Below are 25,112 nucleotides of genomic sequence, written 5' to 3' on the forward strand. Positions count from 1 at the left end.
TAGCTAATAAGGGTCTGTGGACAAAATATTGATTTTGAATCATATTTAATTTTTTTCACTGAAGGTGCAAAATTGTACACATGCGTTTTGTTTCAGTTTTCTTCGTTTGAATATTTTACTGATTAACTTTTGTTTTTGTTATATACGGCAATTTGTTAAGAATTAAATACATATTATTGGAAAAAAAAGTTTTTTTGATTTGCTTCATTCGTTTAGAAATTATCGACTCACAAAGTTGAAAGTGTCAACTATGCTCCCTATTGCTCCCTACTGTATATATATATATATATATATATATATATATATATATATATATATATATATATATGTATAAATATATATATATACATATATTTTTGTTTTCTTTTTAGAAACTAAAATGAAATATTTATGGCTTCGAGGCGACAAAGTCAAAAATAAATAAAAGAAAAATTGCCAAAGACGAGTAAACTGCAGTCAGCTGCTGCGACTGCATTCAAATTTTAATGTCAGGTTTGACGACAAATGAGATGTGCTGCAGGCCAACAAATGCTGACTTCACTTTAGTCCTTCTCTCTACTCTCTCCGTCTCTATCTCTTTCCTTTTCTCTTGCTGTGCGTGCCAAGAAAAATATTTGCTCTACATTCAGGCGTGAAAAGACTGTGTGCGTGCATTGAACATTTTCCTTTTTCTCTAGCCTCGATTAAAATGCAGTGAGTGTCTGTCTCTAGTAGCAAATATAGCTACCCCTTACGTTTGCTCGTGTGTGCATATGTGCCTGTGTTTTGGACAACGTTCAAGGTCAGCGCACGATTGTGATCGCTTTCGTAGCTTTTGACAAAGTAGCGAAAAAAGAAGCCAAAGCAAAAGATTAATTAACAGCAATACATAGAGCAGTCTGCGACGACAAGAGTGAGCGAGAGCCAGACAGAACAGATAGCCGAAAATATTGAGTGCCGTATAAAACACGAATTCGGACAACGTCGCTATAAAGCGAAACTGTTCGAAAATAAAAAAATTGCAATATGCGACATTATTGATACCCTATAATATATAAATATATATAAAATAATCTTTTGGATGAAATCTTTTGAAAAAAATTTAAAGATAAATAATATCACAATGTTTTTTACAAACTGTAACCCAACAAAATAGCTGACAAACCTCTTGCTTTAAGGGTATTAAATATAATATACTGTTTGAACAGCAGGCCACAAAAAAGCAATTATTATAAATAATTATTAGAGCGCAATGGCAGTTACACACACACAAACGAACATAGCCACAAAACCTAAAAACTTTTTCTATATATTTCACTTGCTGTTGTTGTGACTTCTGCGAGAGCATAGAAAAGCAAATTCGATAGATAGGCCGGCAAACAACAGTTTTGCTGCTCGCTCACGCCCCTCCGGTTCACCCAACTAACTTTCCATACGTATTGTAAATTTTCCATTGTTTATGATTAAAGTTATGGCGTTTGCTTTTGTTCCGCTTTTATTTTTTGTTTTTTTTTTTTTGTGTGTGTAAATGTTAAATATATGCAGCAAGTTAGATGCAAAGTGCGCAGATAAGCTAACAGAGGCCAAAGTAAAGCTCATTAAGAGCGGCGCTCTTTATCAAGCACTCTCTCTCTCTCTTTCTCTCTCAAACTATCTCCATTTCATCTCTCTGCTTGAGTTAATTATGCTTAGATGCCCTACAAATGGGGCTCAGAAAACAAATTCCTCAGAGCCAGAAAACTTCTTTCTTAGGGTATGGTCTTCTTCATTCATTGCCAATTGCTTTATGCACCGCGTATTGCACTTTGTTTTGGCCATCATCAGTTCAGCTCTCAAGGAAATGCGCAATAATTTCAAAATTTCAACTGACAATGGGCGTGGCGCTGCGCATTTGCATATGCAAAATAAATAAAAAAAAGTTAAAAAAAAAAAAACGAACGTTGTTTGCTCATTTGTTAATCTTTGCCTTTTTTATGCGCCACCATTATTCAACACTGAGTGCTCAGGTACCGTTACGTACATACATACATAAATCCAAGAGCTCTAACCACCTCTTGCGGTTGTCTGAGTCTTTGACGTCGCTACCGTTGTTGTTTTTGTTGTTGTTATTATTCGCTCTTCATTGTTGCTAGGCAAATGTGCAAAATGTTAATAAACTTATATTGCGCAAAACTACATTTATAATAATTGTGCAAATGTTGTTGGATATACCATGCAAATGACTCCATAGTATTTTAATACCCTCAATCTAATGCAAATAGCTAAAAGAGATATGATGTTTTATGTAAAGATACGTAACAGACTTTCCGATATATAGATAAATCATCAGTCAATCGAGAAAATGTTCAGTAACACCCAAATCGTTTCAGTTTTGACACAGTTTTATCAATTTGAAAGCTGAAACAGGATATCTATTAGTCATGCACTTCTTACTTATATGACCAAACGAAAGTAGCCATTATGAGATGGGGCGTGCATCGATAAATATACTAAACAGACATCGATTATTATGATTATATTATTAATACGTTAATAAATTGAATTGAAGTTGGCTGCGCCACAACCTCACTTCTGTGTGGCAGTCACAGCGACCCACACGCGCCATGTAAATTACAACAAATGAATAATTACATGAGCAACAATTAAACAAATGCGCCAAGTACACAAAAAAGGCAGCGCAAAGTAAGAGCCGTAAACGCCCACACAGTGACGACATCAACGACGATTCTAAGGTAACCTGACAGACAGAGAGGAGGGAGTTAGAGAGAGGGAAGGACAGAGAGAGCCAAGAACAACAGCAATCGCAGCAGCCAAAGCCCACAGAGCATAGGCCACGCACAAACTCATATATACAATACACACACATATACATATGTACATAGAAGAAGAAAGGTTAACGAACTTGTGAGCGTCGGTCTCACTGTCCAATTTTTATTGCCTACTAGTTGTAGACTTTTCAATTCACTGTAATTGCGGCAAGGCAAGCTTTCAATTTGGCTCAGTTAAACGAAGCGTTGAATTGAAAGCGAGCGAGCGAGCGGCCGACTCCAAAAACCCGCCTCCATGTCCATATAATTTGCTAATCACATTTGGCAAATTATGTTGTAAGCCGCGCAATTGTACAATCCAAAATGATGTGCGAAGCGACAAGCACACACACATACATGGCCAATCAGGTTGACAAATTTCCACGTCTAATTTGTCAAAACTTAAGCTGTCTTAAGGCGAGAGCTGAAAGCAAGAAAGAAAGTCACGACCGAGCAAGCGAGTGAGACGAAGCACACGAGTAACAGTTAGGCGCAAAGAACATATGCAAAAAGGAAATGATACAAGAAAAGTCGCGTGAATCATATGCAAAGTGGCACAGAAAAAGAAAATTTTATACCCGCCGCCCGTTCGACACGTTTTTAATGGCCAGCTAAGCCAGCTGGCCAATGCCAGCAGCACACGCCCCACTGCGACAACAACAACAAAGAACAAGCGAAAATTTAGCCATAAACAATTAATCTTGATTCGCTCAGGTTGGTGGCAGAAGGTTTTTTGGCAGCTTACGCAGCGATACCGATAGGTAAATGACCAAAGAGTCATCGTCGCAACGCCACCACCGCTTCAAATGGATTTATTTAGTGGCCTTTTATTGATGGGCGACACATCAGTCTTTGCCTTTTTTAATAGCTGAAGTTTATAAACAACATGTAAACTTAGTGTGTATCAAATGACGATTCGTCAGCGGATGAAATCGGCATAGTTTATGTGATTTGCATAAGCAGGTCAACTTGTATGTTTACAAACACTGTAAACGCATTCATTCAATCGTTCCCTGAAGCTAATGTTAAATGAACTGCGTGCATTTAGTTTTTAACTTTCTCTTTCTTACACGCTGCCAAACATATAAGGACTTTGCTAGACACTCTATCTCATGTCTCTCTTTAACTTCACAACCTTATATGCTGCGTCATGCAGTTCGTACTTTAGTTCTTCAGCTCGAATACGAGCAAGTCAAAATACAAATTTGTTGAAGAGTCATTTTGCAATTCCTTTCTGTACTCATTTTCTGCACTTGCCCGCGGCGACCCACCACGTCGCTTCATTCAGCATCTAAGGTTTTTTCTTTCGTTTTTGCTGAATTAGCATAAATTTGCACGCGAGAAACACTTCAAAGAAATCGCACATGCAAATTGAAAATTGATTTTCGTCAAAATTCGCCGATTTCAGGCATTGCGCAAATTTTAAAGGTGTTGAAGGTTATTTGAATTTATTATTATTATTGTTTTTACTTTGTTGTGGTTCTTGGCAATTCATATGCCTTTTTGGACTCGCATAAATCAAATTTGATGCACATAAATTGATAATAAAGATATATGTATGTACATACATTTAACTGTTATTACAAATATGAAGTTTTTTTTGTATATTTTGATTGGTCTAATTGGTTTTTCTAGCTTGATTTATGTGCTTGAAATTGCCGATATAAATGATTGATGTGCCGTTACCCCCGTAGATTTTTTACGATCTTGCATAATGAGACGCTCAATTGAGTCCAATTGGGAATGGGAGACTTATGCCCATATACTCAACACGCTGATAAACTGACCACAGTCAAGGACAGAGAGGAAGAGACCCACGCATATTAGTTCACAAGTATTTACAACTTCGGCAAATAAGTAGCTAAGCCACAAATATGTGCCAAATATAAATCTTTGCCATAAAAAGCATAAAATAGCTTCACCTACGCATTCCACGCACAAAACGTGCCCAAAAATAGCGTAATTCGTGGCTGATTAGCATCAGTTGTGGTGGGTACGTGATGAGCTGAGCGCGGAGATCGGACCGGGTGTTCCCAGGTTGCGTGACAATTTTGCCAAGCGGCCACACTGGACGCAGCTGGCATTTTCCTTCTACGTTTTACTGCTGTCTAATTGTTAACACCCGCCGCTTGTGCCACACCCAGTTGAAACTAATCTGTAAACAATTAGGGCGTGTGTAAATGAGAGAGAGAAAGAGAGAGAGAAGCGAAGTATACGGCAACAATTCAAATTAATTTGCAACGTATGCCATTAAACTAATTAAGTTTTAAATGGCCCAAGACATCGATGATATCCCAGTGTGATAAATTAATTAAAAATAATTAATTATCTACGCGAAAGGGTAAACAATTTACGTTACGCAGCGAATGCTTTGGCAATAAATATATAAATTAATTGAAATAATCAAAAACTTTTATATAATGAAAAAGTAGACGCTAAAAATGACCTAAGCTCTACTGGGCACAAAACATGAAGTTCGAAAGAAAAAAATAACAGAAGAGAGCGAGAGTGCTGATAAGACAAAACAAATGTTAAATCAACTACAAGACAGAGCAAAGCAGAGCGACTGCAACGTATGTCCAAACGCATTTGACTCACTTTCACACACACAAACAGAGAGGCAAACATAAAAAAAACCGTCATTTCAATACGAATAAACAGAGACCAAAAACTAATCTCTCACTCTCACTAGCTGTCTCTTCGAAATTAATTTCGAGTTCAAAGAGTACATTTTACGAATAAAATTTTTTACGCTTAGCGCTACTTCTTTAATGAAAATTTTAATATAAATGTATGTAAACATGTGCAGAAATGCTGAAAACTTTTCTGACAATTCCGAGCTTTATGCTGATATAACAGTACACTCAAATTCTGTACTTATACAAATTCCGTACATATACACACAAATATTGTGAAACACACACAATTGTATGGCATTAATGCCTAAATTCATATTAGATACAATACCCACCCACACATCTGTTTAAGTCGACGTAATCTACAAATTTCCAATATGCATATTTTGTTGATTAAATAAGCTGAAACAATATGTTTTGCATTAGCTGCCCGCGCGCACATACACTCTGAGATTTGGAGAATGAGTGTCAGCTAACGGTACAAAAACATATGCCCAACTTATTATGACAGCTATTTTCTTTTGTCAAATGTCAGCTGTTTGTGCACTTGCCCTTTAGCAATCCATTCACACGCATACAGTCACACACAAGTGTGATTATTGAGAGTGTGGCACGCAATATGGCGTCATTTCTTTGGCAGCTACAGAAGCGAAGTCTACAGAACGTGACAATTAAATAAGTGAACGACATTGTGCGAGAGAGAGACGAAGAATCGAAACGAAATGGGTGACAACAATTCTAGGTCAGCATTTTGAGATGAGCGCGTGAATACTCGATTAAGTATCAAACATGCATAACAAAACCGAATAAACAAACAAATTGTTTTTGTAGTTATTTGAAACTTGCAATGAATCACACTCCGCATATCGATACACATTGCTCATCTCTTTTTCACTGATAGTGACAATGCCTCCTTCTACATGTTTGGCGATGTACGATAAGTAACTAAATGCGTCTGACACTTTAAGCACGCGTTTTGGAATTGTTTCTTGGGTTGCTTGCGTGATAGGCGCCGGCTGCCTGTTAAATGGTATCGCAAAAGAAAATATTGCATGCGATATATGTAAGTATTTGATCGATTAGCGGAAATTCAACAGAAAATAGCAAAATAAAAGAGAATAAGATAAGTTAAATATAGATATATAAATAGAACTATTTTTCACACATGCTTTCTAGAGAATTTTTCTGTTTGGCAACACTTTAATTGAAACAATCAACGAAAAAATGATATCACAGGCAGAAATTCAACAGTTGTTGCAAAATTTGGGTGAAAGCCGGGAAAACTCTTTAATTGTTGTCGTATTTTATTTTCGTTCTACTTAAGGGCGATAAGAAGTGCAGTTTTGCGGCTTCAGCGCTGACGCATACGAAATCCACTTGACGTTTGGCCAACTCAAAATACCCCCACGCTCACTTCCAATTCCAATAATTCACGCAGCGTGCGAAAAAAATGTTTGTGTTTAATTTTAACATTTCAAGTCACTTAATTTGAAATGTGGTTAAATCGCCGCATGACTCACGAAACTTTTATTCTATTCCGAATTCAGCAGACTGTTCTTTTCTTCTGCTCTTTCTTAATATATTCACTAGTCATAGCTCTCTCTCTCTCTCCCTCTATCTCACTCCCCTTCTTTTTACGCTGACTTGCTCTTTAATCCCGCTACATCTGTCTGCCATATTGTAATTAGGTTAATAACATGTGTACAAATTTAACTGTTTGTTAGGCTGACTTTTGCTTTCGGCGCTTTATTTATTAACAGCTCTCTTCTAGCACAAGCAGTTTTATTGATTTTTCTTATTTGCACAAATGCATAAAAGCATGCGTGTATTCAAATGTTTGTTAGTGTGTAAGAGAGGTTGTGGTGCAGCCGCCAAAAAAAAAACAGTTTGAGCATCGTTGGCGTTTTACATTAAGCGGATTATTTGTTACACACATACATACATATAAAACTCTGAATGTGTGTGTATGCATGTGCATGTATTTCCTACCCCAATTACACGTAGTTGGGCTCCATGGCCCACGCATTGCCCAACAGCTGCAGCGGCGCTGATTTATCGATTTTTCACTCTTAACGCAGATTTCAAATTTGACAATTACATAAAACAAAATAATATATATATATATATATATCAATTTGTCAAATATAACAAAATTAAAATTAGCGCAACATTAGCCAAAATTAGCAACAAATATTTGGCAAAGCAAATATCTAAACCACCTGCAACAGAGAGCAAACGAAAGAGAAGGAAGGCGAGCATTGTATTTATTTGTTTTTTTCATGTTGTTTTACACAAGAACAAATCACACGTATAATTTCTTAGCTGCCCTTGAGAGTCTTATTTATCTAGCTCTTCTACCTGCTTTTCGCACATATTCACTTACACATACAAACCTTCGTAAAGGCGGCCGCCGCCTCTTTGACTGCAAAGACGACGCCAAAAACCCACATACACATATTCACACACGCACACGCACTTGCACATACATATTTTTAAAGACTGCACATGCATTAATAAGTATGTATACTTGGCTTGTACTTACTTTTAGTTTTCTCAAGAAATTCACTGGAAATCGGCTTTTGGAGGGGGGTTTTGACTCTCGTTTTGGAAGTTGTCATGGAAAATGTAACCTTGTCTGGATATAAACTTGGCTTTTATTGTCACTTTTCACTTGCTACTGCTGTGCCCATATAATTAGTAAGCGTTAAAACACTCGCACACATCACTTTCATTTAACATTTTTTTGCAATAAAAATGTTTCTTTTTTGCCCAGCAAAATGGAAATACTTCAATTCGACATACATAACTGGTTTTCTTCTTTGGCACCTTGCTTCTCTTTATCTTTTCTTTTTCCTTTTATATTTTTTTAATGTTTTACTCTGCAGTACTTTTTCACTGACGTTTTTAAATTTTACACCATCTGTTATCCATGCACCGTTTTGTTTATAAAACTACTAAAATCAGCAATTTGAATTAAAAAATTCTCTCGGATGCGAACAAAATTTTACTCATTGCGCGTTCAACGCGCTAACTATTCTGTTAGCGATGTGATAATCAAATTCTTGGGGTGGTCTGAAATTTAAAGGTGCTCCGATATCCCCAAGTAATTTATTACATATGACGATACTATATTCGATATATTAAAATACTAAAATTGTGTGTGACCGTATTGCAGGAAAATGCCTATTGTTTTTGGCAACACATTTTTAATAATAAAAACAAGTAAAAACATACATTACTATCACAGATAAAATTTATACAAATTTTTGGCTATAAATTCTCAGCCTAAATTAAAAAGGACACATAGGCTGATTTGCATAACAAACGTAGACATCAAATAGCCAACTAAGTATCCATTTAAATTCCGAATACGCGCAGTTTAACCAAATCGACTGTTGCAGTTTTGTGCTAGCTTAAGATCTGCTTAGAACGGTAACACTGATTGCGGCATTACCAATGCAATCTGGCACGGCCACACTGTACAGACGTGTCAATTGACGACTGCTGTAAATACATAAGTTTTTTAAATTCGCGGCATTTAATTGGTGCAATTAAGCGCTGTGTATTTTAATTAAGATTATCCGTGAACATCCCCATTATTGGGATCCTGCGTATTTGCTCAAATACCAGAGAGGCGCGCAGTTACGAACTGCCAGCGTGCCAAAGCATCAGCTGGGGGCCCATTTGGAAAAAAAGGCGACCACACCAAAACCCAAACCCCTGAGAGAAGAGGAAACTGCGCTGCTTTTTGTAAATAATTAGAAGACCGGCGCTACTTTTTCAATGGCGGGTCAAAAGTTTCAATATGATGAGAGTGGCGGAACATTTTATTACTTTGTGTTATCGTTTTTGGCTCTGGTTTTAATACCAACAACAATTTACTATTGGCCACGTAAAAAGAAAGAAGGTTAGTACTGCTGATTGTAATCAGATTGCAGCTCTCTCTTTAAGTCTATGTTTGTGAGTATATATATATATATATTTATGCATATGTGTTTGTATTTGTATGTATGGACAAGTGTTGCAAATGGACACGTTCCATTAAGTTATTCTAACAGTGCTGTCCAATGGGCGCTTAACGTTGTCTGCGTGTTGGTGAAAGCTACAATAACAACAGCTTAAGCCAGCTCACTTCACAAAATGGAACACACACATGCATACACACGTCTTACACTTTAAAGAGAGACAATACAGCAATAGAGAAAGAGAGCACATGCAGCAACGCTCTCTCGTGAGTCGCGATCTCAGTTTTGGCTGCCATCTCACTCTTACCGCATGGGATTCTAATTTATGCACCCTTTTTCGCACAGATCTTAGCAAACTGAAAGAGGAATGCCAATGTCCCGATTGCTTAAAGAAGAAGATAATATTGGCAAATGCCGAGCCTTATCGCACACTAAAATCTGTTGTCATTAAGCTCTCTATTGTGCTTGGCTGGGCACTGCTGCTGTTCCTTACGTATCGCGTCTCACAGTTCGATTACGAGATGGCGAGCTTTGATCCGTTTGAGATATTGAATGTGCCGCCTACAGCATCACAGGCGGAGATCAAGAAAGCCTACTATAAACTTTCTAAGGTGTTGCATCCGGATAAGGAAACGGGTGATGAAAAGTCATTTATGATGCTTAGTAAAGCGTATCAAGCGCTCACCGATGATGTGGCCAAGGAAAACTATGAGAAATATGGCAATCCCGATGGTCCGGGCGCCATGTCCTTTGGTATTGCGTTGCCCTCATGGATCGTTGAGAAGGAGAATAGCGTTTGGGTCTTGGGTCTATATGGTTTGGTCTTCATGGTGGCCATGCCCTCCGCTGTGGGAGTCTGGTGGTATCGCTCCATACGCTTCAGTGGCGATAAAGTCTTATTGGACACTTCACAAATGTATTTCTATTTTATACACAAAACGCCGCACATGCTGCTGAAGCGCGCTCTGATGGTGCTCGCAGCCAGTCTGGAGTTTGATAAGCGACATAACTCGCAGGTGATCGAACGTCAGTCGGACAACGATGAGGTACCAGCGGTACGTATTAACAACCCTAGTTTTTATAACTGATAAAGAGCTGTAAGCTAACTAACAGAGCTGTTACGCGTCTCTCAGAACAGTAATGTCACACGTTGACTGTTAACAGTAACCGAAAGTAGCAGCGACTGTTAAGTTAACTGCTGCTATGTGACTGTTGGTAACAGCAGCAATTTTTAACTTTTATAAATTATTTATTTGTTAACTATTTATTATTTATAAATTATTTATTTGTTTACTATTTCCTTTTCTTTTACAGCTGATTAGGCAGCTGCCTAATCTGAATGAGAAATGCAAAGAACATCCATTATGTCGCATGTACTCCATTAAGGCGCGTGCCATACTGCACGCGCATCTGTCACGTATTCCGCTAAATCCGGAGACACTGGAACGTGACCGTCAGTTCATTGTGAAGAAGTGTCCGTATCTGGTGCAGGAGATGGTCAGCTGTGTGCATCAACTGGTCATGATGGCCTATGCGCGACGTGTGCCCCGTCTGCCTAGCATCGAGACCATCGAGAACTGCATGAAGATGTCCCCGATTATCATTCAAGGCCTCTGGGAGTTCAAGTCACCGCTGCTGCAGTTGCCCCACTTAACTGAGGACCATTTGTATTTCATGAACAAGAAGCGCCATGTAAAGAATCTGCAACAGTTTGCCCAGTTGAAGCCAGAGGAGAGTCGCATGCTACTCAAGAACCTCTCAGACTTTGAATATGAGAATATTATGCGAGTGCTGGGCAAGATGCCATTGATTGACTTCTCCATACGCTGCGAGGTGATCGACGATGAGAACACTAATGTGGTTACGGCGGGTGCCATTGTAACAGTTACAGTGACGCTGGAGCGAAAGGATATGAAGACGCTGTTTGGCGACACGAAGGTGCCCGAGAAACAGGGCATTAAGGACGACGCCAATGAGGAGGCAGCTGGCGATGACGATGAAGCAGCTGCTGCTGTTGTGCCCGTGAAGAAAGCTTCTGCTTGGTCGAAGTCGCGTAAGGGCGGCAAAGGCAAAGGTGGCAAAAAACCGGCCAACAATCAGAAGAAGAAGGCGCAGCCTAAGCCAGCAGCCACAGCAGCTGCTGTTACCACTGTATCCACAACGGATGAGCAAACGGCAGCCAATTCGGAAGCCGAGTCGGATGCCGGAGAGCACAGCGATGTGGAATCTATAGGCTCTGGCAGCGAAGATGAGGATAAGCAAAACAAAAATAATTCCTCGCTAGATGACGACGATGACGAGGAATGGGAAAGGCTGCAGGCGAAGCTGAATAAACGTGAACGCCTTGAGGGCAAATCACGTATGTCGCACACAGTGCACTGTCCATTCTTTCCGGAAGAGAAGCAGGAGTACTGGTGGACCTACATATGCGATCGTAAGTCGCGCACCCTACTCACAGCGCCCTACCATGTCACAAATCTCGTCGAGAAGGAGGAGATACAGCTAAAGTTTACAGCGCCTCGTTGGCCAGGCGTCTACACTTTTACAGTTTGCCTGCGATCGGGTAAGTTGGCCCTATATCCATATAGTTCGTATCCTAACCTAACACAAATCTCTATTATTATTTGTTAGACTCGTATCTGGGCATGGATCAGCAGCAGGAACTGAAACTTGATGTGCAAAAGGCGCCCGCACCACCCACAGATCATCCACAATGGGATTTGAGCGAATCGGAGCCGGAGCACAATGATCAGCAAGAGAATCTAAGCGATTACACAACAGATACATCCGATGAAGAGAATAGCGATTAGACAACAATCAAGCAAAAGAGAGAGAGAGAGAGTTAGCGAGAGAGTTGATCATGACACGAATCTTCTGCAGCTACTTCAACTCATTCACCTCAATCTAATCCGCGAATAGCGATTAGACTCAACAATCAACGATTAATCAATGAAGAGAAAGTGGAAGAGCTACCGAGAATTGCTCATGACATGAATCTACTTCAGCTCCTTCTTCAACTCATCCATTCTCCTTTATCCTCAAAATATTTTGATTTTGTTTTCCTTTCCCAAAACTTTTTTATAATTAGTAAATGCTTTTGAGTTGCGAAATTAATTCGCATATTTTTTAACTAGTTTTTGTAATTTAAAAAAAATGAAACATGGATAAAGAGCCCGAAACTAGAGCGTAAATAAATAAGTAAAAACATAAATAACTTCATTTTAATGTCTCTGTACTAAACATAATTATAAATGTACTGTATATTTAATTATTTGGATACAAAAAGAAAGACAAAAAAGTGCAGAAAAATGTGGACAGCGTTTTTTATTGAAATTGAAATTTCAATGAATGGAATTTAGTATCTAAAAATTTTCAAAATAAAGTATTTAAAAAATTATCTTAATTTTCAGCTTAGCAAAGAAACAGAAAAAAATTGTGAAACGATTTTTTTATTGACATTCTAATAAGTGGAAAATATAATATAAAATATAAGGGCAAGTTGAGAATTTGAATTTTGTTTATTGCGCCGCAGCTTCGCGCTCTCGTTCCAAAAGCTGAGCCGAAGAGCTGTTCGATTCGGCTGGCGCTGGAACTGGAACAACTGCAGCAGGCACTGCGGCTGCTTCTGCCGTTGTCGCTGTCTGTGGGAGAAATTTAGAAAATTCGTGTATTTAAAGCTGTTTGTTACTTAACTATTTTTTTGCATTACCCTTCACCAGCTTTATTATTATTAGTAATATATTTTTTTCATTTATGCTTATTTACAATACATGTTCATAATGTGCTTATGGGCGTGTGTGTATGTGTGTGCTCTAAGTAATGGACTACAGATGCGGATGCGATAGTGGTTCATTTCAAGTGAGTGCTGTTGTTCATTTGGTGTGTATGTTTGTGCCAGTTCATTTCGTTCGTTCGTTGTGGTTCGTGTCAGTTGATTGGCCGCTTATGCACGAATTGCTTTACTCTTCTTTGCTTTCATCTTCAGCAGAAGTTTTTTCTTCTGTATCAGAAGTGGTCTCCTTCTTTTCTTCTGTTACTGCTTCACTTTCTTTTTGTTCCACCGTTGACTCTTCCTCTTCTTTATTCTCTTTGGCTTCTATTTCTTTCTTTTCGGAGTCCTCTTTAGTTTCTTCTTCATCCTGATTTGTTTTTGCTTTATCTTCTTCATTATCGTCGGTATTTTCTTTAGCTTCTTTTTCTACTTCTACTTTCTTCTCCTCTTCGTTTTGTTCTTCCTCTTTCTTCACATCATTATCATCTGTTTTCTCTTCTGTTTTGGTTTCACCTGCGTTTGTGTCTTCTTCTTTAGTATCATCGGCAGTCTCTGCTTTTACTTCTTCTGTTTTTCCCTTGTCTTCTTCCTTTTCGTCAGATTCGCCTTCGGCGTCTTCAGAATTTTCGGCAGCTTTCTTTTCTGCACTTTCCTCGGTTTCTGACTGCACTGTCTCTTCGACGTTTTCTTTCTCTTCTTGCTTTTCCTCTGCTGAGGAGACTTCTGCCGTTTCTTTCTCTACATGCGAATCCTCACTTGATTTCTCTTTGGTTTCTTTATCTTTTTCAATTTCTTCTGTTTTCTCTTTAGTTTCGCCTTCCGACTTTTCTTCTGTTTTTTCTTTTGCTTCATCTTCCGGCTTCTCCTCTTCTGTTTTCTCTTCTGTTGCGTCTTCCAACTCCTCTTCTATTTGATCTTTTGTTTCGTCTTCTTTTTCTTCTTTCGACTCTTCCTTTGTCTCGCCTTCAGCATCTTCCGCATCTTCTGATTTATCTGCCGTTTCTTCCGTTTTCTTACCTTCACCCTCACTCTCAACCTCATCCTCTTTCTTATCGTCTTCCTCCGTCTTTTTCTCCTTCTGCTCATCTTCTGTTTCGTCTGCTTTTGGCATTAAGGGAATGTTAAAATAGTTAAAACGCGTTGCATCCTTTATTTTACCTGTTGCTTCCTCCTCTTTTTTTGATTCTAATTCGTCGTTACCTTCTTTAGCTTCGGCTTCGGCTTCGGTTTCAGTCTGAGTGGTGTTTAAAATTTCGGATATGGTGGATTGCATTCAAATGTGAGTGTTTTGTATAGTTGTTGTTGAAGTGGGGATATGGTATAGGATGGTATAAATAGGAAAATATATTTACAAATATCATTAAGGATTCGCTAATACTATTCTAACAGCTACTCAGCTTAACTTTGCTTGCATTAACATGCTGGATTAGCAGCTCGATTGCAGCTACTGTTGAGCTTGACGGCTGTTAACTTTGTGTACTGTTAACTGTTTCTACTGTTTTTACATGCAAGCATCATACAACATTCACGTTTTACCTTTTCTTCACTACTCTCTTCCTTTTTATCTTCTTCGTCGCCATCTTTATTTGTTTTCTCCTTATCCTCATTCGTTTGCTCGCCATCTTCTGCCTTTTGCGTGTGAAAAGTGACGAGTTCAAAGTTTTAACATTACAATTCAATTCTTATCTTTCGCTGTTATTTAACATGCCATGTTAAACAACTGTTAAGCGCTGACTTTTGCTGCTCGTTTTAGTATAATAAAAGCTTATTGGTGTTTTAGTAAATACAAATATATTTTGTTTGCTTTTTTTATTAAGTATGTACTTATATATTCAGCGGATTTTTATGTTTTCGCATTAACATAACTCAGCCGCACAAATCGTACAGATATTTTAGTTGTAATACACTCAATTGAAATTTAGTATTAAATCAATCTGCAACTGAAATTTGCATCATTATTTCGAGTGTGTGTTAACAAAATGTTATCAATACAAATCTTGTTACATATACATACTAGTGTGTGAGTGTATTATTATAAATAAATTATGTTTTCTTTAAATGTTTTTTTTTTGATTAAAAGTTGTAATGTCTTGCAGTATGCATGTCATAAATATGTATGTATAAATATACATATAATGATAGTAGCTTAACTTAAAGAACCGCAGTCGTGGTAATAGAAGCTCATTTGCTAAAAATTGTTTTCTGCCGCCGAAATTGCTGAAATGCTGTTAGGTTACAGTGTTATGTTATTGTTGCTACTGTTAACATAGCTGGCTGGCTTTGCTAATTGCATTGCGTTAGTAATTAAATGATGTTGCTTGATGTTAATGTTAATTTTGTTATTGTTGTCATTTTTGTTGCTTCTGTGCAGGCTTGTTGTTGTTGTAGTTGTTGTCGCTTCATAACAGTAAAACAGAAAAGTACAATTTGCTCAAAGCTTTCAAACCTCTGCCTTCTCATTATCCCCATCGCCTTCCGCTGGCGCTTTCTTTTCCTCCTCTTCGGGTTTTTCGCCCTCTTTGGCCACACCGTTTTCCTGCTTCAGTTCGATTTGAGCACTGCTCACGGCTGTTGTATCAGCAGGTGCCAGCTTAAGGAACACCTCCAGCGTATCAATTTCATTGGCCATATCGAAGGCATCGTAGTCGCCGCAATATTCGGCGTCGTTGAAGATTTGCGGTGGCAATGGATGCCTAGGCTCTGGATCGCTGACTGTGCCGCCACTACTAGTTGATTTGTTTTGCATCAATTCCTTTTCGCTCTCCTTGCCGGGCTCTGTAATGTCAACAGTATCGTACTGAATGTTCTTGCTATCCAGGATCATCAAAACGCGCTGTTGGCGCTTCTTCACCTAATAAAAAAGAGTAATATATAATATTTAGTTAAAATGCAAATTTAAAAAGTCTGCACCCCTGGTTTTCAATTGCCGGCAAGCCTACAGCCACATACACACAAACACATAACCTATCTCGCACTCGCACTTATCTCTCCATTCTTGTAATTTACTCTTGATAAGAAGTTGTTTTTATTTATTGTCTTCTCACTTACACACTCATATAAATATGTCTTCATACTATATTTTTGACGCTGACACGTCTCTCAAGTCTACAAACAATAAACAACGGCACATAAAGCTTCGTTCTCCCTCACACCCATCTTCAGCGCACACACCCGTTGTCATTTTTGCACAATGGTCGTTGTTTAAATGCGCGAATCAAACACAAAGATGAGGCGAGCAAAAAAGAGTCACATATATGAATCATGCACACACACACTAACAATGCCGTACCCACGCATGAAAAACTGTAATCATTGAATTCTTTTACGCTTCACAGTAAAAAAAAGCTTATATGGAAATGTTTGCGGTCATTGTGCTGCTTCTTGCCACCACCATCTAAACATACACTCATACACTTGCACACGCCAATCAAAATACCCACTTGCTGTTCTGTTTTGTTCGAAGAGGGCGAACGCTAGAGAGATGACGTTTCGACTGTACGTACATACTACATCATCTTTCACTCACACACACTCATACATATACAAACACACTCTCAAGCGCAAACAAACAAGAGATGTGCAGTGCATAAAATAGAATGTGCAATACGGTAGTTCATTTTTTTTATCTATCACACTGCTAGGCAGGCATTCCAATAACATGACACTGACTCCTACTATTCAATCACACATATAAATACGCACGCACGCATATATATGTGCATTTGTCATTATGTGTGCTTGCTCTTCAGCTGCCCCGCCCACAAGGAAACTGCAATACTCACCTCCTTGTTGCCGGACATACCGCTAACGTACACTTTCAATACCATTTTTGCAATTAAGTATGCGCTGTTTGGTCTTTAATTTAAAGCTTTATAAAATATGCGACTTTCACGACGATAAAAAATATTTTTAGAACTTTCTTTCTTTGCTTTGCTTTATGATTTGCTTGCTTCTGGCCCCTACCGTGGATACGTAATGTTATTTATTATTATTACACGCACTGGGCTAAGCGATGACAAACGATGTAAATTCGTTGGACAAGCGTATAAAAAATGTTTATTATAAAAGTGTAAAAATATTAATTGCACAAATTCACGTCAAACTCTGCCTTTTTATGTCTACTTTTGTCGTTCGAAACAGTGTTACCCAACAGGGATAGGTTAAAAATACTTATTATAAAACAAAAAATACTGACTACCTAAATTGATCATAATTCTTCTCTCAATACAATTGGATTTAGTCTGATTTAATAAATAATAGTATCATTCCATATATTAAAAACATTTATGGTTTAAATAACTATATTTAGATACTAAATATATAGTATATTTAATTAGCCAATATCTTTTAAGAGATCTGATATTTAATTTCAAGCTCCAAAAATTTTGTTACACCCGAGAGCTGCATATCAAACTTAAAAAATGAAGTCAATCGATTGTTTGCGGCGTCGATTACAGGGCTGCATCTGTGATAACGGCGTGGAAGTTATCGTTCTGCCATTGCTCGCCTCTCTGTTCACGAATCGTCGTCACGCATGCATTGGTCGTCCATTTTTCGTAAGAGTTCGACAAAAAACTGAAAATTACATCGCAAAAAGACAGAAATTTCACAAATCATATCTATTATAAGAATTTTGAAACCGTAGCGCAGTGCATTTCAGTGGCCTTTAAAATACTGCTCAACTCAATAAGCAATAGCAATATAAATTAGTTTTACAATTCAACTGCAACTGTGAAACGTTCGTGCGCGTATGTACAAAAAAAAGTAAATAAAACGCGTGTGAAGTGGTGCAGAAATTGTAGCGGAAGCAAATATAAATCAATGTAAGTGCAATTGTGTATGAACAAATGTAAATCCAAGTTATTGTATGTTTCAATAATTGGTATCTAAAGTGCTTTTGATAATGATATGCGTTGCTGCGACCATTTTTAAAAATTTCACGAAATCAAAATTCCAACTCGCAGCTGCAAGTGTGTGTGTGCGCGCGAGAGAGCGAGACAACCATTGAGCGCATAAGCTGCTGTCATTTTATTTTCTTTGAAACGAATCTTTTTTTTCATTTTGGCATGGCGTTCGTCACGTAAAAAAGCACTAATCATTTATTATTAAAAAATCTTTAAAATACTGTAAATGACGGCAGCAGGCAAAACTCGCAAGCTACACACATGCACACACATACACATGTTATTTGGGTTCATTAACAGCTAAAGTGTATGCGTGCGTACATGTGTGCGTGGTAGTAGTAGTTGTGACACAGAGCGTTGCTTTGTAAAAACAGCTGGTACAGCTCAAAGGATACGCATACGCGTTACTATTGTTGTAGTTGTGCGATGCGTGTGAGAGTGTTTGCTTGTGGGAGCGTGTTGGTGGTTGACTCGCAGCGTATTTTACAGTTTAGTTTTCATTGCTCGCTTGGACTCCTTGCGTATGCATTGCTATGCACGCATTGCTTTTGTTGTTGTTGTAGAAATAGTGTTGGAAAGTTGTTGTTGTCGGCTTGTGGCCTGTGGCCTGTAGCATGGCGAACACTCCCTTTAATTGCGCATCGCTACTTCGTTTTCTTTTTAATGCTCTATTCGCAGGCAGGCAGCGGCACCACTAGCAGCTGCCAGCTCATAAATCGCTGCACCATTTTCTTTTATTCACTGTGCGTACGTGTGTGTGGTGTGCGTGTGTGTGTCAGGTGAATCCTGTTTTCCTTGAAACCAGTTTCACATTTATTCGAATTTCATTTCGTCTCAGTTGGCTGCTTCTCTAGCTTCTACAACATATAATATTCTCTTTTTCTTCTCTCCTTTTCATTTGCAGCGAACGCTTCCAACAAACCTGTGTGGCAATAAAAAGCAACAAAAATATAATAAAAATAAATATTATATTAACTAAGCAATTACCATATATTTGAAAATATATTTATACATATATACATATATAGAAAAAGAGAGTTAACATAGCTATGGCATGTGCAACACTTAAACGCGCCTTGGACTGGGAGTCGTTGAATCAGCGCCCCACGAAACGTCGCCGCTGCAATCCTTTCGGACAATCGGGCAGCAATTCGCCTTCACGTAGCGGCAACAGCAACAATAACAACGATGCAGCTAACAGCAGCAACAGCTCGACAACGCCCAGCAATCGCTTCGCTAAGGACAGCAATGAACCAAGTCCATTCTCCGAGTCTGCCTTATCCAAGATGTCACCAGGTGAGTATTCCCTCGTCTATTACTCGGTTGCGCTTTTATTTAAATGTGAATGACTTTTGCAGACAAAATGGCTGAGAATTTGTGCAATGAAATCAAAAGACTGCACAAACGTAAACAATTGCCCATTACATCCAGTGCACTGGAGCGTATGCAGGACTCGGAATCGAGCGGCTCAGAAATGGGACCAGAGAGTCCGCATCGACCGGATAGCCCGCCGAGTCATTTGATGATGCGCCATCATGGCGAAAAAGCATTGTTCACATTCAAACAGGTGCAGCTAATATGCGAGGGCATGATCAAGGAGCGTGAGGATCAACTGCGCGAACGTTACGAATCGGTGCTAACCGCTAAATTGGCTGAGCAATACGATGCTTTTGTCAAATTCACATACGATCAGATCCAGCGTCGTTACGAGGCAGCGCCCAGCTGTAAGTCGTATATACATATACAAACCAATAAACAAATATATATTTATTTCTATGTCTAACAACCAATTATATTTTCAGATTTGTCGTAAGGCAGCCTAAATTCTCACTACGATCTTATGTGACGGTTTTTCAGCCGCAAACAACAGCAACAGCAAATGCTAAAAGGAAAATAAAAACAACATAGAAGCCCTCATTTAAAAACAACAAAATAAAAAACTGCATTGTGTTTATTATATATTTTGAAATATAAAAAGAGTTATAGTTTAAAACTAGATTTACATATATAAAAAAAAAGCAAAACAAAGCATTGAATTGGAAAATCAACAAAAGGGAAGTAATACTTTAAAGCTTAAAACGCAAAGCAAACCGCAAACAAACAAAACAAAAGAAAACACAAATAAAAACTTGTTACATTTACGTTTTCACATAACGAAAATTCTAAATAAAAATGACAAATATCTATATAGTATGTATGGAACAAAAATAACTATAAAAGAAAACACATTGCGAATGGTGCAACAAACACATCTAACAAAAATATATAAAAAAAACAATATACACACAATTCAATGAAACCTCAACAGTAGCTTCGTACATATATAATGCAAAAAGAAAAACTAAAAAACAAAAAAATATATATGTTAGGTACATAGCATATAAGGCATAATTGTAAAAGGTATCAAAACTATATTGTATTTCGAAATAGCAATGAGAAATGAGATGACAAAACTAAAAGAAAACGATGATGAAGAAGAAGAACTACTCATGAAATAACTTTTTCATAGTTTATTTTTGCATAATCATTTTCCTAAGCGAGTGAAACAGCAAACTGTATAAAAGAAAGATGGAAAATAAGTTTATATTCAAATGTTTTTGAAATCGTTTTTTGTTGATCTGTTTCTTCCTTTGATGTACATTTTGCAAAGTAATGAAAACCTAAAAAAGTTAAAGTAATTCGTTTGCAAACTTTAATTTACTTTAAAAATGTTAAACAACAAATGGACAATTTATCATTTAAGTAAAACTTGAACACGCTGCATACATATGTATATGTATTTGTGTATATATATATGTATATACACTTGCTTGAGGCGTTTCATGTTCATTATAAATAATTTTCACTTGATATACACACATATATATTTTTCAATTGCCGCGATCATACATACTTTACATTAGTAATTTAAACTTAATATTAGTAAAGAAATGCCATTTTTATATTAAAATAAAAAACAGCGATGAATTGAGGAAACGAGAAGTTGGGTTTTAATTAAGTCAAGTTTAATGCGAACGATTATTTGAAAATCCGGTTGGCGCGCACTTAAGATGTTTTGCTTGGTAACAGCAACATGAAGTTGCCACTTGATTGCTGCAGTGCGTAAATAAAAAGCACCAAATAAATAAAATTTCTTGTATTTATCTAACATCGGTTAAGTAATTTTAAAAATCCATTGGCGCGAATGTCAGTATTTATTTTTGAGTAACAGTCACTTAATGTTGGCTGCGCGCAAATTTGAGCCACGTGAAGTTGGGTGCAGAAACCCATAACAGCATCGCTTAGCAGCTAAGATGGCTCTGTTAACAGTCAGTATAAGAAAAAGAAAAACAAGCAGTCGCTGGGATTTCGAGAGCAACTAAAAATTGAATGTGTGATTTTTTTAAACAATAAATGTTTATACTTTATATTATGTGTCGCTGAATCTCCGAACCGTGATCAACACCTGCCAAAGCTTACAATGCTGCAGTCGCGATACCCATTTGCAAACTTTTACCAGATTTATTGAATCTCCAAAAAAAAAACATTAAACAAAAAAGAAGGAATATCGAGAGAGGGAGAAAAGAAAGCTAAACAATGTGCGATGTTGACGGTGAAATTCGTTGCGAGTCAGTGACTCAGCAGGCGGCGCAAACTTTGCCGGCGATAGTAGAAGTTGCCATAGCCGAGACACAAACAGAAATTCCTTTCCACGAGTTAAAATTGAATAACAACCTGCAGAGTAAACTGATTGCTGATTGGAGTTTGGATGAGGTGCAGCAGTGGAGCTGTCAGGAGCAGTTCTCCCATGAGATGCGTACTTGCTTGCGCATCGAGGAAATTGACGGCCAGGTGTTGCTCGCCCTAACGGAGGAAGATGTTCGCGATTTCCGCTACAAATTGGACTATAAGCTGAAGTTTGGCGAAATGAAAAGGTTCTGGTTAACGGTCTTCCATCTGCAATTTCAATGCCAGCAGCATCAGCAGGATCAACAGTTGCTGCAGGACCAACTAAAGGTGCAATCAAATGGTGGTCCCAGAGGCTCCACGATGCCGTTGATGCTCGGCATCTCAAGTCATTTGACACAGTCGTCGCGGGGCAACGTTTTTATAACCGCGCCTGTTGCTCCTGCTGCTCCGTCGGAATCCTGTCCATGTCCTGCGGTGCATAACCGTGGTAGCAGTTTGTTAATGTCAGATGTGTTACATTGCAAGAACAAACGTTTGGTATCGCCCGAATATTTTAAGACGGCAATCAGTTTAGGTGAGCATTTGAATGGTGGGGGATTGAGAGGATGGGACGGGGTGGGGTCAACAGGGGTCTTATCGGTCAGCTGGACAATTGGAAATAACCTTGAAATCATTCACATATCTTAATCTAATTGCATTCCAATTGGGTTTACATTACTTGTGTGTATGTGCGTGTTTGGGTGTGTGTGTGTGTGTATTTGTATATTATCAATTTTAGCTACAGTTTTATTATGCCAGTGACGCGCGCGCTACTGTTATTTTAGTGTTTGGAGGTTAGGCGTACAAACATATGTATATAAATACATGCCTCTCCCTCCCACTTGGGTTCTCTAGCGCATGTTGTTGAATTTTATTTTTGTTAAGTTTTTGTGTAACTTTGCGTGCACTAAATTTATAAATGTTTTGCTCTAACATTTGATTGTGAGCATATAAACTTTGTCAAGCACTTCGTTACGCTAGTTTAATTTATTAATTTTATAAGTTCGCATATTTTCTGTTATAAAACAGTTTTTAGCACTGATTCCCATTTATATAGATTTCTTTACAGTGCTGTGTCTATATTAAGTGCCTGCTTCAATTTCAAACAGTTAGCTCTCTACTTATTGGCTTTTCTGCTGAATTGGCGTTGTATTTCAAGTCAATTTTGCATACCTTACAATTTCCTAGAATTGTTTACAGTGCTTTACCCATATTATGTACCTATCTTTCATTACTTTACATTTCCGTTGTTGGCATGTCTAACTTAACATTTGCATGGAATAGTTTACAGTAGTGTACCAATATAAAGCGTACAGCTTATTTCATTTCCGTGATGAAATTGTGTTTCAGAAGGCTTATCAAGTGCATTGAATTGCTTACACTACTATACTCATATTAAGTGCCCAGCTCAATTTGAAACCGTTTAGTTCAATTGGGTAGCTCTTCTACTGAATTTCTGTTGTTTGTTTGCTTTAAACTAAACAAAGTATTATTAGTTTGATTGTTTACTGTTAATAAGCGCCGTTTCATGTTCCTATTGCAGGCTATTCATTTGTGGTCACATGGATAACGTCGTTTGTAATGGTGATAGTGCACGAGCGTGTGCCCGATATGAAGCGATATCCCCCGCTGCCGGATATATTCCTGGACAACGTACCCCACATACCGTGGGCATTCAATATGTGTGAGATTACCGGCACACTTCTATTTACAATTTGGCTGTTTGTGCTGATCTTTCATAAGTATCGTCTGGTCCTGCTGCGCCGGTTCTGCGCATTGGCCGGCACTGTATTTCTGTTGCGTTGCGTTACGATGCTAATTACTTCGTTGAGTGTGCCCGGCACCCATTTGCAGTGCAATCAAAAGGACTTTGCCATCGATGACCCCAATGTTGATGTTTTTGGGGCTCTGGTAATACGAATGACGAGAGCATATCGCATCTGGAGCGGTCTGGGCATGTCCATACAGGGTGTACGCACCTGTGGAGATTATATGTTCAGTGGTCACACGGTGGCCTTAACGTTGCTCAACTTCTTCATCACTGAGTGTGCGTATTGATCTCTATTTAATCTAATCAAAAACTAATTAATATCGGATTTTCATTCAGATACTCCGCGTAATCTGTATTTCTTGCACACGTTGACCTGGCTGTTGAATATGTTTGGCATCTTCTTTATATTGGCCGCCCATGAGCATTATTCAATTGATGTGTTTGTTGCCTTCTATATAACTTCGCGTCTATTTCTCTACTATCATACACTGTCCAACAATCGAGCAAGTATTTTGATGTTTAGTGTGGGGACCGTTAAAGCTAATGAGAATTATCTTTTCTTTGTATCCTTTTAGGCTCTCATGCAAAGCGATTCGACGCGCACGCGAATTTGGTTTCCCATGTTCAGCTATTTCGAGAACTCTGTGGATGGCATCATTCCAAACGAATTTGATACGGCCAGCTCACTGATAGATGCGCTGATTCTGCAAATAATGCACATTAAAGATCAAATGTTTGGCATTGGTTATCGCATTTGGATGGCTAGAACAAATTCATCGACGACTAATATATTCGACTCCCCCGATCTGCCGTCGCCAAAAGCTCCTAGCAATTTGGAATTGCATATAAATTCTATACCCATTCTGGCGAATTCATCAAGCCAGCAATTGAAAGCAACAACGGCCGAAGAGCACGTCAGTCCATTTGCTAGTGCCGCAGACGATTTTCGAAGTCGGATGTCGGAGAAGAAGGTGCTCTGATTTCGTTTTCATATAAACAGCAGCAGGATCACCAAGTCTCTTAAATGTTTTGCGAAAGAGCAATCTTTTACACATACACACAAACACAAACACACACACTCACAGCGACTGATAATTTGTACTCCTTAAAGAAATTAATTCCTACACGATTCCAATTGCTGCAGCACCTGTATTTGTATTTTCAATATTTATATATATATACATATATATATATTTCTTATTGTATATATATATATATATATATATATATATATATATATATATATATATATATATATAATCACTAGTAGTGCCTTTTCGGGTAGTCTCAACTCTCCATTCTCTTAGGTAAATAACTTTTAGTTAACAAAACTGGATTTATGTGTCAATTAATTGCATGAAATTGTGCTATGAAATGCACTAATTGATGAATTGATCATAATCCTCATTCCGCTCAGTTTAGTTTTATTATTGAAGACTATTTAATGCATTATTATGTAATTGTAAGCCTGTACAACAACTATAAGTTATTTAGTCATAAGTTACAAAGTTTCTGTTGAACGCGCAAAATTCAATAAATCGAAATTTCAATGTGAAATAAATTTAAATTT

The 25,112-nt window shown here is 38.0% G+C and overlaps 4 protein-coding genes across 8 annotated transcripts; 3 read left to right on the forward strand and 1 right to left on the reverse strand.

Annotated features, from left to right (window-relative positions):
- Positions 1-7,970: 7,970 nt before the first annotated feature.
- Positions 7,971-12,598, forward strand: LOC111602917 (translocation protein SEC63 homolog). The gene is made up of 4 exons (XM_023320262.2): positions 7,971-9,329; positions 9,733-10,442; positions 10,702-11,950; positions 12,019-12,598. The coding sequence occupies exons 1-4, from the start codon at positions 9,206-9,208 to the stop codon at positions 12,195-12,197; spliced, it is 2,262 nt and encodes a 753-aa protein (XP_023176030.2). The 5' UTR covers positions 7,971-9,205; the 3' UTR covers positions 12,198-12,598.
- A 292-nt stretch (positions 12,599-12,890) lies between these two features.
- LOC111602909 (SH3 domain-binding glutamic acid-rich protein homolog) lies at positions 12,891-17,310 on the reverse strand. Of its 5 annotated transcripts, none has more exons than XM_023320251.2 (5): positions 16,942-17,310; positions 15,606-16,010; positions 14,696-14,788; positions 14,318-14,393; positions 13,098-14,257 (listed from the first exon to the last, which is right to left on the reverse strand). In XM_023320251.2, exons 1-5 carry the CDS (start codon positions 16,984-16,986, stop codon positions 13,347-13,349), a joined length of 1,530 nt encoding a protein of 509 aa, XP_023176019.2. In that variant the 5' UTR covers positions 16,987-17,310; the 3' UTR covers positions 13,098-13,346. The 5 variants fall into 5 exon arrangements, with proteins under 5 accessions (XP_030081143.1, XP_030081144.1, XP_030081141.1 ...); XM_030225282.1 differs by having other exon boundaries at positions 13,098-14,260; XM_030225283.1 differs by lacking the exons at positions 13,098-14,257; positions 14,318-14,393 and adding an exon at positions 12,891-13,028.
- Positions 17,311-17,663: 353 nt separating this feature from the next.
- LOC111602901 (akirin) lies at positions 17,664-19,938 on the forward strand. Its single transcript, XM_023320238.2, has 4 exons — positions 17,664-17,982; positions 18,968-19,359; positions 19,422-19,787; positions 19,866-19,938. The coding sequence occupies exons 2-4, from the start codon at positions 19,113-19,115 to the stop codon at positions 19,874-19,876; spliced, it is 624 nt and encodes a 207-aa protein (XP_023176006.1). The 5' UTR covers positions 17,664-17,982; positions 18,968-19,112; the 3' UTR covers positions 19,877-19,938.
- Positions 19,939-21,369: 1,431 nt separating this feature from the next.
- LOC111602892 (sphingomyelin synthase-related 1) lies at positions 21,370-24,686 on the forward strand. Its single transcript, XM_023320228.2, has 4 exons — positions 21,370-22,306; positions 23,315-23,818; positions 23,879-24,045; positions 24,118-24,686. Exons 1-4 carry the CDS (start codon positions 21,640-21,642, stop codon positions 24,520-24,522), a joined length of 1,743 nt encoding a protein of 580 aa, XP_023175996.1. The 5' UTR covers positions 21,370-21,639; the 3' UTR covers positions 24,523-24,686.
- Positions 24,687-25,112: the final 426 nt, after the last annotated feature.

The sequence above is a fragment of the Drosophila hydei genome, unplaced genomic scaffold (assembly GCF_003285905.1).
Source record: "Drosophila hydei strain 15085-1641.00,03,60 unplaced genomic scaffold, DhydRS2 tig00008128-arrow-arrow-pilon, whole genome shotgun sequence".
In the NCBI taxonomy this organism is placed as follows: Eukaryota; Metazoa; Arthropoda; class Insecta; order Diptera; family Drosophilidae; genus Drosophila; species Drosophila hydei.

Bases quoted from the DNA above. Each gene is read 5' to 3' on its own strand.
- LOC111602917 (XM_023320262.2), top strand. From the start codon at position 9,206: ATGGCGGGTCAAAAGTTTCAATATGATGAGAGTGGCGGAACATTTTAT. The intron at 9,330-9,732 runs GTTAGTACTGCT...TTTTTCGCACAG, and splicing joins GCCACGTAAAAAGAAAGAAG to ATCTTAGCAAACTGAAAGAG. The intron at 11,951-12,018 runs GTAAGTTGGCCC...ATTATTTGTTAG, and splicing joins TACAGTTTGCCTGCGATCGG to ACTCGTATCTGGGCATGGAT.
- LOC111602909 (XM_030225281.1), bottom strand. From the start codon at position 16,986: ATGGTATTGAAAGTGTACGTTAGCGGTATGTCCGGCAACAAGGAG. The intron at 16,011-16,941 runs GTGAGTATTGCA...CTTTTTTATTAG, and splicing joins GTATGTCCGGCAACAAGGAG to GTGAAGAAGCGCCAACAGCG. The intron at 14,394-14,695 runs GTAAAACGTGAA...AACACCACTCAG, and splicing joins AAGAGAGTAGTGAAGAAAAG to ACTGAAACCGAAGCCGAAGC.
- LOC111602901 (XM_023320238.2), top strand. From the start codon at position 19,113: ATGGCATGTGCAACACTTAAACGCGCCTTGGACTGGGAGTCGTTGAAT. The intron at 19,360-19,421 runs GTGAGTATTCCC...TGACTTTTGCAG, and splicing joins CTTATCCAAGATGTCACCAG to ACAAAATGGCTGAGAATTTG.
- LOC111602892 (XM_023320228.2), top strand. From the start codon at position 21,640: ATGTGCGATGTTGACGGTGAAATTCGTTGCGAGTCAGTGACTCAGCAG. The intron at 23,819-23,878 runs GTGCGTATTGAT...ATTTTCATTCAG, and splicing joins CAACTTCTTCATCACTGAGT to ATACTCCGCGTAATCTGTAT. The intron at 24,046-24,117 runs GCAAGTATTTTG...GTATCCTTTTAG, and splicing joins ATACACTGTCCAACAATCGA to GCTCTCATGCAAAGCGATTC.